A 12,713-nucleotide genomic window follows, 5' to 3' on the forward strand; every position below is an offset into this window, starting at 1 on the left:
TTGAGCATGTCCCTCAACGTTGCTCTCCTAAACAATATTTTGGATTCAGGGATACTGGTTTTTCATTAACCCAGAGTTATCTCTGATCCTGTTATTGGCATGGGCATGAATAATGTCCCCAGATGGGAATGTCCTTGAGAAATGCCCAAATTGAACCTGCATCAGTGCGCGCGCGCGTGTGTGTGTGTGTGTGTGTATATATATATATATATACACACCGGTATATAATCACAAAGGAATCACAGGTGGATGCTTTAATCTTTTCTGGCTCATCATGGAGAGGTTTCTGTTTCTTGGTCTTCTCATTACAGCTGCTTTTAGCCACAAGGTCTTTGTTGGGTGAGTACAACCTGAGGAAAGGTGAGCAAAGGTGAAAAGTTAAGTTTAGCTTTATAGTCCTCAAGAGAGCAATACAGGTTGAGTCTGAGCATTGGACTATGATGACTCTGGAGAGCGGGGTTCGAATCCCAGCTTGGCCATGGGAATCCCCTGGGTGACCTTGGTCAAGTTATACTCTTTCAGCCTCAAAGGATGGCAATGGCAAACTCCCTCTGAAGAAACTTGCCAAGAAAACCCCATGATAGCATCACCATAAGTCAGAAATGACTTGAAAGCACACAACAACAACAACAACAACTCTGTAATCTGGAATTCTGAAATCCAAAATATTCCAAAATCCAGAATTGTCCACATGGCAAGATGAAATATTGATATCTTTGGAGTATTTTGGATTTCAGAATTCCAGATAGGGGAGACTCAACTTGTATTGGGTAGAACAAGATGTTCCATTGTGGTCCCTTACAATGTTATGATTCTCTTTCCCTTTCTCCAGAGATCAGGTTCTCCGTATCAAGACAAACAGTGAGGAGCAACTCGTCTTACTAAGGGAGCTGGAGGAACAGGATGACCTGCAGGTAAAAGAAGGAAGAGGACCTTTACACTGTTTTGTAGTTTTCGGCTTGGAAGCTGAAGCTGCCGAACATGTTGCTTAATTGTCAAGGATTCAAAGTTCATATTTATGACCATGTTTTGATGAACTCGAAAGATGTCTTCTCCAGGTGATCATTGAAAGATGTCTTTGACTGATCCACTGTGCTGAGATCATCAGAATTTTAAGAAAAGTCCTTTCTCAACTGAGCTTTTCAAAGAAATTTGGGAAGTGATGATAACTGATAGTTCTGATAGTTTGTTGAAACATTTAGATCCTAAATTATAGGAGGACATTGCATGTCTCCAGAAAAAGTCAACCTGTAAATAAACTAGAACCTAGAAACTTTAACTAAATCTAGATCACGCTAGCTGTAATATATATTTTTCTTTTACCAATAAGATTGATTTCTGGAGAGGCCCATCGAAGCCCAACCTTCCAGTGGATCTGAGAGTCCCCTTCCAGAGCCTCCAAGCTGTCAAGGTCCTTCTGGAGTCGAAGGGCATTCCTTACACCATCATGATTGAAGACCTCCAGGTGAGGCCCTATTACGATCACCGATCTCAGGGGATGTGGCTTGAGCCCAAGGTGGGACATCGGTCAAAAACAGGAAGATCTCCCTAAATTTCATCCAATAGGAATAGTTGCCTGTGCCTTTTCCCCTCCTCCAAGGCACAAAGAGAGAAGCAGAGCCAATAGGCACTGGAAGCATAAAATTAATGTATCTTTCATAGGCACCTTATACACATAACCTAAAGGTAATTTTATGAACAATATTTTTAATAATTTTGTGCATGAAACAAAGTTTGTGTCTGTTGAACCATCATAAAGCCACCTTGGGTCCCTCCTGGGAGAAAAGTGGCAAACAAATGAAATAAATTAATATAAATAGCATATAAATAGAAAGCAAAGGTGTCACTGTCTCAGCCACCCATGTGGACAATTTTGGAATATTTTGGATTTGAAAACTGCAGTTAGTCATCCTGTAACAAAAGTGACAACATCATCATACATTTCATTGAGGTTATAGCTTTCATGAAGCGGTGCTGCCTGAGGATGATGGAACTTGTAATCACATGCAATCGGAGGAGACCATGTTGGGGTAGTTCTCTGAGTATGTTTGAAATGAATTACTGTATTATTATTATTATTATTATTATTATTATTATTTATTATTGACAGGATCTACTGGACAGGGAAAAGGAGACCATGTTGCTTTCCAGGAAGTCTGAAAGAAGTACTGGGAAATTCAGCTTCTCTTCCTACCATACCATAGAGGAGGTACCTCATTTCTGCTAGCTTATTTTCCTCTTAAAATTCCATTTTTTGGATTGTAATCCCCAGAACACCCCTGCCTGCATGGCCACTTGGGGATTCTGGGTGTTAGAGTCCAAAAAAGGAACTTTCCCAAGCTTTGCTATGCCTGTTCCGCATTCTGCTTTGACTAGACCTCACCTGGAGTCTTGTGTCCAGTTCCGGGCATCACAATATTGCAATATAAAAATGAGTTTTAAAGATGCCTCCAGGCTGTTATTTTTTGCTGGAATAGACTGACTTGACCATTCCTCTAGAAGCCCAAATGCAAAGAAAATCTACACGATTACTGGCAAGCTGAAGTGCCTTTATTTCCAGATCTACAGCTGGATGGATGATTTTGTAGCTGAAAATCCAGATCTGGTGAGCAAAATCCAAATTGGAAAGAGCTATGAAGGACGGCCCATCTATGTTCTGAAGGTGAGAAGGATTGTAGACAAAGTCACTATATTTGCAATATGTCCTACACTGCAAAGTTGTTGGAGGAACTGCATAAAGAGAGTATCTGCTAAGCACTTGGATTACTTGAGAGTGTTGGGTATTACTGTTGGCTTCTTTTCAATATTGCTCTGCCTTCGCCCATGAAATCTTGCAAGTCAACTGCAAAGGGCTTTGCACATGAAAAGATGTGTTTTCTGCTCTTCTTCCTGCCTTATGCAACCTGGCCCAACCACCAGAAGCATCTGCAAAAATGCTTCAGTCTATGGAATCCTGGATTTGTAGTTTGTTGCGGCACCAGAGCTCTCTGACAGAGAAGGCTAAATATCTCACAAAACTACCAATCCAGAATTCCACAGCACTGAGCCCTGGCCATTAAAGCGGTATCCAATGCAATGTGGCAGCAGCCAAGGTTCAACAAGGCATCCCCCTTTGCTTTAGTTCCATGTCAACCCTGATTCCAGGAAGAGAATATTGTAACAGGATGTTATCAGAAAAGGGAAATTAGAAGTATAATCCAATGGCAATCCGAACGCAATCATGGGGTTTAACGTTATTGCATGATAGACTACCACACACAATTTTGGGCAATGGGAAGTCAGTCCGAATGCAATCATGGGATTTCATGTTATTGCGTGAGAGGTGATCACACACAATTTCAGGCAATGGCAAGCTATTTTCGGGCAATGGGAAGTCAGTTCGAATGCAATTTGCATTCACATAAATTCACTGAACTAGCGAATTCACATAAATGCGTTCTGGACCCACCTTCTTTTCATTTGAAATTAAGAGAAATTCCTCACGTGTGATAAACTCCCCAGTCTCTGAAAGGAAGCCCCTTGGAAAATACTGTCCAAAGTAGTACTGGCTGCTAGCATCCATGTCAGTGGAGTAGTGACTCCAATCCAATGCATTCTGGAGCTAACCCAGGTGGAAATAATTAGCTCCCAAATAAACTCTGAACTTTCTATGCCAGTTTGGTGATAAAGCTGGAAGTGCAAGATATGTTTTTGAAGCTATGTGCTTCAGACTCTTAGGTAGCTCTTTCAAAATCTGGATTAAATGCTGGAAGGGATTAAAAGCCCTACTGACATAGAAGGCACCCCTCCGCTGCCAATGGCAGAGCCATTTACCAATATGATCAGCCTAGTATTGGTGAACACCCATCTTACCATAAAAAGTGATCTGTTATTCCTTTTATAGTTCAGCACAGGAGGGGAGAACCGTCCGGCTATCTGGATTGACACTGGAATCCATTCTCGAGAATGGATCACCCAGGCCACAGGACTATGGACAGCCGACAAGGTAATCCTGCCAAATAGTAGCAGTCGTAGTAGTAATAATAAACATTTATTTATAATGCCCTTTCCACCAAAGGGCGAAACATCAAAACATATCATCAAAAATGGATGATAAAACATGATACTATGAAATGCTAAAATAATATACTAATGTTGTTGCCATGTGCCTTCAAGTCGTTTCTGACTTATGGCGACTCTAAGGTGATCCTATCATGGGATTTTCTTGGCAAGATTTGTTCAGGTTTTTCCCCCCCCATGTCCATCCTCTGAGGCTGAGAGAGTGTGACTTGCCCAAGGACACCCAATGGACTTCCATGGCTGAGCTGGGGTTTGAATCCTGGTCTCCAGAGTCCTAGTCCAACACTGAGGAAGGAGCAAGCTTGTTTTCTGCTGCTCTTGAGACTAGGACCTGGAGCAATGGATTTAAGGTAGAAGAAAAGAGGTTCCACCTAAAAATTAGGAAGAACATCCTCACTGTAAGAGCTGTTTGACAGTGGAAGACACTGCCTCGGAGGGTGGTGGGGTCTCCTTCTTTGGAGGTTTTTAAACAAAGACTGGATGGCCATCTGTCATGGGCACTTTGATCGAGTATTCCTGCATGGCAGAAGGGGGTTGGATTAGATGGCCCTTGGAGTCTCTTCCAACGCTAGGATTCCATGATCCTCAATATGGCATCCCTTCAAATAGGTAAACATGGTTATTATATCTCCTCTTAACCTTCTCTTCTCCAGGAAAAACATACCCAGCTCCCTAAGTCCCTTCTCATAGGGTTCCATGGTTTCCAGACCTTTCACCATTTTGGTCGCCCTTCTCTGGACACGTTCAGCTTCTCAACATCCTTCTTGAATTATGGTTTTCATGCTACCAATGCAAGTGAATGTGCCAATTAATGCTAATCGTTCCTTCTCCTGCAGATTGCCAATTCATTTGGGAAAGACTCTTCACTGACAGCCATACTAAACTCTATGGACATCTTCCTGGAGATTGTCACGAACCCCGATGGGTTTGCTTACACTCACACCACAGTAAGTTCCCACTGTTTTGAGGCATGCTATAGAGATTTGGGACTCATCTGAATTGTGGAATTTACATTTCAGATTGTGCAACATGGGCGATCACAGTCTTTCTGTTAATAAACCATTTGTGTCTATGTTTGGTTTTTTTTAGAACCGCATGTGGCGTAAGACGCGGTCCATCAATGCTGGATCTTCCTGCATTGGAGTAGACCCCAACCGCAACTGGGATGCAGGTTTTGGAGGCAAGTGTGCTGTAAATCTGCTCAAGCAAGCTCGCCGTGCTGACTGTGGGATGCTGGGAGTTGTAGTCCAACACAATTGAAGGGCACTAGGTTGGATAGGGTGGGTTAAAGGCCATATGGTTTAATTGGGAGTCAGCATGGTATAGTGGCTTGAGCCTTGGACTACGACTCCATCTGAACTGCAGAAATAATGCAGTTTGATACTAGTTTAACTGCCATGGCTCAGTGCTACCAAATTCTTGAATTTGCAGTTTGGTGAGGCACCAGAAGCTCTCCAACAGAGAAGGCTAAATGTCTCACAAAACTACACATTCTAGCATTCCATAGCATTAAATCCTGGCTGTAAAAGAGGGGTCAAACTGCTTGATTTCTTGTTGGATTCTACTGCAGGTCCTGGATCGAGCAGCAATCCCTGTGCAGAAACCTACCACGGGGCCTTCCCTCATTCAGAGAGTGAAGTGAAATCCATTGTGGACTTTATCCTAAACCATGGGAATGTGAAATCCGTGCTTTCCATCCACAGTTATTCCCAGATGCTCATGTTCCCCTATGGCTACAAGAAAGAACCAGCCCCTGATCATGATGAACTGGTAAGGACCAAAGACTATGTTGGTCTGGAAAAACAGTCTGCAAAGGAATCTCATAGCACCTTTGAAACTAGTTGAAAGAAAGAAGCCAGTAGCAGGAGCTTTTATCTACTCACCTTGGTTTTAGGCAACATCCTTCCTTCTGCCAACAATCATAGTTAAAACTGAACTTGTCACATAATCTCGATACATATACATTTTACATTTCTATGCCTTTTCTCACATACAGCCTGTCTGTCTGTCTGTCTTTCCCTGGACCCTCCACTCCATACATCTAAACAAGTCTATAAAAGCTCATGCTACCAGTTTCTTTCATTTGCTTTAAAAGTACTACAAGAGACCTTTCCATCCCTTTGCATACTACATAGAACCAGTAACCCTAACCCTAAAGGGGCCAAAGCCTGTGTTTGATCCATAAGAGGAGAGCTGCTGGTGCTTGAGAAGCGTTCCTGAAAATTGCCTCTGGGGAACACTTCTGGAATGGGATGGGAACACTCAGTGGCGGCAGCATTCTCGCTGTAGGATAAACAGTGTTCCCTGTTGCCTCCCGTTCCAGGAACGGTCCTTTTAAGAACACTGTTGGACCGTTCCACAACTAATGTGGTAAGGTTCATTGATGGTCCAAAACTCCAGTCAGTAACATTGGTAGGTTATAAAACTGTGGCAACAACAATAATGTAACATCCAAACATTGATACTTCCCTTTCTCATTTCACATTTCCATACAGAATCAACTCGCCCAAGAGGCTGTGACCACCTTAGAAGAAGTATATGGCACGAAATACACATTCGGAAGTACGATTGACACCATCTGTGAGTAGTCACTGCATTTCACCCATGGCAGAAATTAAGACAAAACTATCATTTATTTCCCCTCTGGCATGATCCAGAGCTGAAAGAACCATAGCTGCCAATTTGGGGCAACTCTGAAGGGGTGCAAATGCACCAACCCAGTTCCCATTATTGTAACCAGAAATGACATTACGCTACTCCTAGTCAACCTGGGTGTATTTTGGAGGGATGTTTATGCTATTTGTGGGGAGAAAACCGGGGTAGATGTGGCCAAGGAACATCAGAATGTGGTCAAGATGGCACAAGTTATTAATGAGAAAAAACAAAAAATAAAACTGGAGAGGTTGCAGCAGTTTGCTTTTGGAAACTGGAAGCCCACTGGGTAACCTTGGGCAAGTAACACTCTCTCAGCCTCAGAGGATGGCAATGGCAAACCTCCTTTGAAGAAATCATGCCAAGAAAACCCCACAATACGTTTGCTTTAGGGCTGCCATAAGTCGGAAATGACTGGAAGACACACAACAACAACAACAACAACAACAACAACAAATGCAAGTAAATCCCAGTCACTCAATTGGTTAGGATTAACAAAAGGATTTGTAGCCTCAGGTGTTGAGTATAAAAAATGGGTTTGTTAGAAGTCCCCCCCCATGTGTTTTCTGCCTCTGCAGACCAAGCTGATGGAACCACCATTGACTGGACCTATGAAAACGGGGCCAAATATTCATACACTTTTGAACTCCGTGACACAGGGCGCTACGGCTTTGTTTTGCCCGCAGATCAGATCATCCCAACTGCAGAAGAAACCTGGGTGGCGCTCATGAAGATACTGGAACATGTCCATAGCCACCCTTATTAAGGGGCTGGCAAAGCACAGCCCTGAGGTGCAAGAACTCTTCTACTGTCGCTACTCCATTTTTATAGCACCTCCTACACTCACTTTCTCAGCCAGTCACCATCTGTATGCAGATACACTTCACCCAAATTTCTATTGGCTTTCATGTGATTTCCTGACTATGCCCCCATAGGATCCCGTGGCATAAGAGTGCCCCCCTTCGAATCGCTGCTTTTGCCAAGCCCACCTGAGACGTCATGACATATTTAAAGAAGGCTGTCCTTTCATTTCTCAGAGCCTTATTGCAATGAGAAAAGAAAGCCGAAACAGGTTGGGAGGACAGCATCTTTCTCCGTGCTTCTCCACATGCTGAAGCATTTCCATTTTCTTCCTGAGGGAGATGGTTGTAAAAGCATGTCTTTTGTCAGACTGAAAAAATCCATTTGGCAAAAGGCATGCTTTTACAACCATCTCCCTTGGGAAGGGCAACTGAAGTGCTACAACAGCATGCAGAGAGGCAAGGAGAAAGCTGCTATTCTCTTGATTCGTTTTGGTTTTCTTTTCTCATGTCTTCTCTTCTCCAAGCTAAATATATCCAGCTCCCTAAACTGTTCCTCATAAGGCTTGGTTTCTAGACAAACCTTGTTTTATAGGCATCAAAAATGGAGAGTCCACCACCCTCCAAAGCAGCTTATTCCACTGTCAAACAATTCTTAAAGTCAAGAAGTTCTTCCTAATGTTCGTGTGGAAACTCTTTTCTTATCATTTGAACCAACTGGTTAATTTCTCAATCTCTGGAGCAATATAAAACAAGCTGGTTCCATCATCTGTATCAGTGGTTCTCAAATTTTGGTCCTTCAGGTATTCAGCTTCAAAAAGCTTGGTGGTTTCCAGACCTTTGAGATTCAAGGCACATAAAACAGCAACATGATTCTGGTGAATTTTGTGCAACTTGCCTTTCTTCTTGCAGTTTGGCTGAGCTTGGATATCACAACAAGCCATGGTTTATGGTGATGGAAACACACCTAGAGTAATCTTGGTCTTGTGTGTTCCCTCCCTGACTTTCATTTTTGGCATTCCTGTAAGGAAGAGCTTGGAAACTTTCACTTCTGTGTTTGAATAACCTCACCTGAATTTTATGTTCAAACCCCAAAACTATGGTGAATCTTAATGACAGATTGTAGAAGCAAGCTGACTTCATAACCATCATGGCTTGAAATTAAAATAGTGATGATAACGAGTTCTGGTTAATCTGTGTCTTATCTGTTTCTCAAGTCATACCTAATATGACCTTCAGGATAAGCTGTTGGGCAAAACCCGTTGAAAAAAAGGGACTTTAATTTAGTGGCATAACTTGCAAGAATGGAATAAAAATAAAATGTATTGCTGTCTTCCTGGTGTGTCTATTTCTGCTTGTAAAGCCAGCATGGAGTAGTGGCCTGAGTGTTGCAGTTAGGACTCTGAAGACTTGGGTTAGAATTCCCATTCAGCCATAGAAACCCTCTGGGTGATCAAGTCATACGCTCTCAGCCTCAGAGGAAGGCAAGGGCAAACCCCTTCAGAACAAATTCTGCCAAGAAAACCCCATGATAGGTTCACCATAAGTTGGGAATGACTTGAAGACACACAACAACAACAGTTTCACCCTGTGTCTTGACTTTTGGCCTAGACAGCAAAATATATTGGGTCAGCCTTGCTCATTGGACGGGTGGCTAGCTATCCCACCAGCTATATAAACACTCCTCCCATTACAGTGGTCTTGGGGGCTTCAGTGTCACCATAGGCAGGTTTACTCTTATATATTTATTGTTTTATGTACAACGCTGTGGAAATCTACAGCGCTAAATAAATAAATAATGAGGTAATGAATCCACTCAAGGTTTTTAAAGGAGTGTCTTTAATGGAGCTGACCAAGGCAGTGAAACCTCAGTACCGTGGACAATACCACCTTTAAAATTGTATTAAAACCCAGAGAAGAATCATGGTCTAACTGATATTGCACACAAGCTAGTAAAATGTGGGCTAGACAATATGACTGTTAGGTGGATTTGTAATTGGTTGACTGACCGAACCCAAGGGGTGCTCAGCAATGAATCATAGAATCGTAGAGTTAGAAGAGACATCCAGTCCAACCCCCTGCCATCCTCCTTCTCATCCTGGAAAGAAGTGACCACAGAGTTCTGTCCTGGACCCAAGGATAGTCAACAATGTGAATGCAGCCTTCAACAAACTACACTTCCCAGAAATCCATAGTTGATGATGTAGATGTTAAATCCATAGCATTTAACCATGGCAGTTAACGTGTGTCATATAGGATTATTTCTGCAATGTGAATGTAGCATCCAAACAAGCCACACTTCCCAGAAATCCATAGCATTGAGCCATGGCAGTTAAAGTGGTGTCATACCGGATTATTTCTGCAGTGTGGATGCAGCCTCTGCTATGTAACTCCCATAGTTATTTAGTTAAGTAGTGTCTTCCAGCCCAATCCTCACTTCCTAGGCAGCTGCTGCTGCAAATGAGAGGATCTGTTCTCTTGTCAACCGGGATACAGCTCCCTGATGTTTCCACTCCAGTGGTCCCTAGTGCGAAAGTCAAGAACAGGATCCTGGTTGCAATTTCTTTCTCAGATGGAAGTGGAAACGTTGTCCGGATCAATAGGAGAACAAACCAAGGTTACTAGCAGCAGCAGCTGCTCAGTAAATCCAGATTGGTGGGCTTTTACAATCCCTACCTACTCCCTACAGAGAGCCAAAATGGTGTAATGCTTTGAGCATTGATCTGGAGGCCAGGGTTTGAATCCTTGCTTTGCTATGGAACCCCACTGGGTGACCTTAGGCAAGTCACACACTCTCAGCCTCAGATGAAGGCAAGGGCAGCCCCCTTCTGAACAAATTCTGCCAGGAAAGCCTTCTGATAGTGTTATCTTAATATTGCCATATGTCAGAAATGGCTTGAAGACTCGCCACAACAAAGGATCGTGAACACAGACCAGTCACAAATGTGTAACAATGTGTAACTTGAAATGTGAAATTCCAGACTATATTTCTGCACAAAAGGATTATTGTATTATATTACACTTGTTGTTGCAGTAGTGTGTCCTCAAGTAGTTTCTGACTTATGGTGATCCTAGGGCAAAATCATGTGGTTTTCTTGACAAGTAAATATGATAATAATAATAATAATAATAATAATAAGAAGAAGAAGAAGAAGAAGAAGAAGAAGGGGTTTGCCATTCCCTTCTTCTGAGGCTGAGAGAGCATGACTTGTCCCAGTGGATTACATGGATTTGAACCCTGGATTCCAATGCTCAAACCACTATACTTTATAGCAAGTATATAACAATGATAAATGTCATAAATATAATGATCGTATTACTCTCTATGCAGAAAATGCCATTTTGTGCTCAAAATTAGCACCTGCATTTTTATTGTATTTTATTTTATTTTGCACTATAATTCCCAAACTGTGAAGATTCTCATCAGTCCAGAATTCTCCTCATCAGAGTTTCCTTAGACTTGAGAAACCTTCTTTTGACTTTTAAAGAAGGTTTTCGAATAGTCTTTCCATGCCTGCTAAAATGTTTTGACGTAAAAGGGAAAAAGGGAAGGGGAGGAATGAGGCAGGGAAAGCAAATCGTCCTTCAGCAGAAATAGTGGAAGGACAGCCTGGTCTTCTTCGGTGGCATCCTGAAATGGCCGCTGGCAGTGCCCTCAGAAACAAGGTTACCCGTCTCAGAAACCAGGTGGCCTTGTCCCCATGCAGTTAATTGTTAATCTTTTTTTCTTGGTGGAAAATTCTGTCCCAGCTTCTGCAATGTCATCCTGTCCTGTCATCAGATATTAATACAAAGACCTTTCTGCTAAGTCAGGGCAAATTCATCTATGTATCTTGTTACAGGTTGAGTCTCCCATATCCAAAATGTTTTGGATTTTGGGCCAGAATTGTTTTGGATTTTGGACCCCCCCCCCCCAATTTTGGAATATTTTGATAAACATAATGAATTATCTTGGAGAGGCAACCCAAGTCTAACACTGAATTCATTTATGTTTCATATACACCTTGTGAGAGCCAGCGTGGCACAGTGGTCTGAGTGTGAGACTGCGACTCTGGAGACCAGGGTTTGATTCCCTCTTTGGTCATGAGATCCTTTGGGTGAGTCACACTCTCTCAGCCTTAAAGGAAGGCAATGGCAAACCTCCTCTGAACAAAACTGCTAAGGAAACCCCATGATACGTCTAAAATGACTTGAAGGCACACAGCAACAACATACACCTTATACACATAGCCTGAAGGCAATTTTATGCACAGTATTTTTAATAATTTTGTGCATGAAATAAGATTTGTGTACATCGAACCATAAAAAGCAAAGATGTCATTCTCTCAGCTATCCATGTGGACAATTATTGATAAGGGAATTACGGATAAGGGAGACTTCAGTTGAAACTATGTAACAGTGTGTTGCCGCCTCCTCATCTCATGCGTATGTAGTGCAGACAGTTTCGTTATTCCTTCACAATGTGCTGAAGCTTTGCAGGTGTGGGAGTAAGTCTGTTGGCTGCTTCCTCACCATGCTTGCATTGTGGAAATCTGCATTCATGCAGTTACACCATGGTGGCATCCTCTAGTCTCAACTGAATCAAGTGTTGAAGTGTAAGTCAGCACTTAGGTAAACCCCATGGATTCAGTGGGTTTACTCTAGTGAGGAATAACAACAGGATTCAGGTTGATGGTTGTACAGTCAGCCCTCCATATCCACAGATTCTTTATCTGAGGATTCAACCATCCATGGCTTAAAAATATTCCAAAAAGGTATAAATTTCAAAATGCAAACCTTGATTTTGCTACTTTATATAAGGGACATCATGTCACTATGCCACTGTATATAATGAGCATTCACAGATTTTGGTATGTACAGAGGGTCTTGGATACCAAGAACCCACTGTACTACACCATCCTTCTACTGAATACTGTCATTCTGCAACTGATGGGGATTCTGCAAATATGCTATTTCTTGTCCCTTTGGGCAATGGAGAATAATGTACAGGGGCTGTTTCTGCAATCCCAGGGAATCAACAGTGAAGTTTCAGTTGGTTCTCTAAGATTGCAGAAACCAATTCTGCAAACAAATAGTCATATGCCATCCAAAATGCTGGATCTAATTGTTATATTGGTTAGATAATTTTAATTATATGTACGGTGATTTTTTAGTCTGTAACCCCACTTCGATCCAATTGGGAGAGGTGGGGAAACACAAATA

At 42.2% G+C, this 12,713-nt stretch overlaps 1 protein-coding gene across 1 annotated transcript; it reads left to right on the plus strand.

Annotated features, from left to right (window-relative positions):
* Nucleotides 1–274: 274 nt before the first annotated feature.
* Nucleotides 275–7,477, plus strand: LOC121931303 (carboxypeptidase A1-like). Its single transcript, XM_042468907.1, has 11 exons — nt 275–339; nt 833–914; nt 1,331–1,465; nt 2,111–2,209; nt 2,561–2,662; nt 3,884–3,985; nt 4,896–5,006; nt 5,149–5,239; nt 5,630–5,829; nt 6,555–6,639; nt 7,290–7,477. The coding sequence occupies exons 1-11, from the start codon at nt 275–277 to the stop codon at nt 7,475–7,477; spliced, it is 1,260 nt and encodes a 419-aa protein (XP_042324841.1).
* Nucleotides 7,478–12,713: the final 5,236 nt, after the last annotated feature.

This window comes from Sceloporus undulatus, chromosome 5 (assembly GCF_019175285.1).
Source record: "Sceloporus undulatus isolate JIND9_A2432 ecotype Alabama chromosome 5, SceUnd_v1.1, whole genome shotgun sequence".
In the NCBI taxonomy this organism is placed as follows: Eukaryota; Metazoa; Chordata; class Lepidosauria; order Squamata; family Phrynosomatidae; genus Sceloporus; species Sceloporus undulatus.

What these genes read in the sequence shown, in the direction of transcription:
- LOC121931303 (XM_042468907.1), top strand. Translation starts at nt 275, where the DNA reads ATGGAGAGGTTTCTGTTTCTTGGTCTTCTCATTACAGCTGCTTTTAGC. An exon ending in TCATGATTGAAGACCTCCAG is followed by an intron (nt 1,466 to 2,110) that starts GTGAGGCCCTAT and finishes TATTATTGACAG; the next exon opens with GATCTACTGGACAGGGAAAA. An exon ending in AAGTACGATTGACACCATCT is followed by an intron (nt 6,640 to 7,289) that starts GTGAGTAGTCAC and finishes CTGCCTCTGCAG; the next exon opens with ACCAAGCTGATGGAACCACC.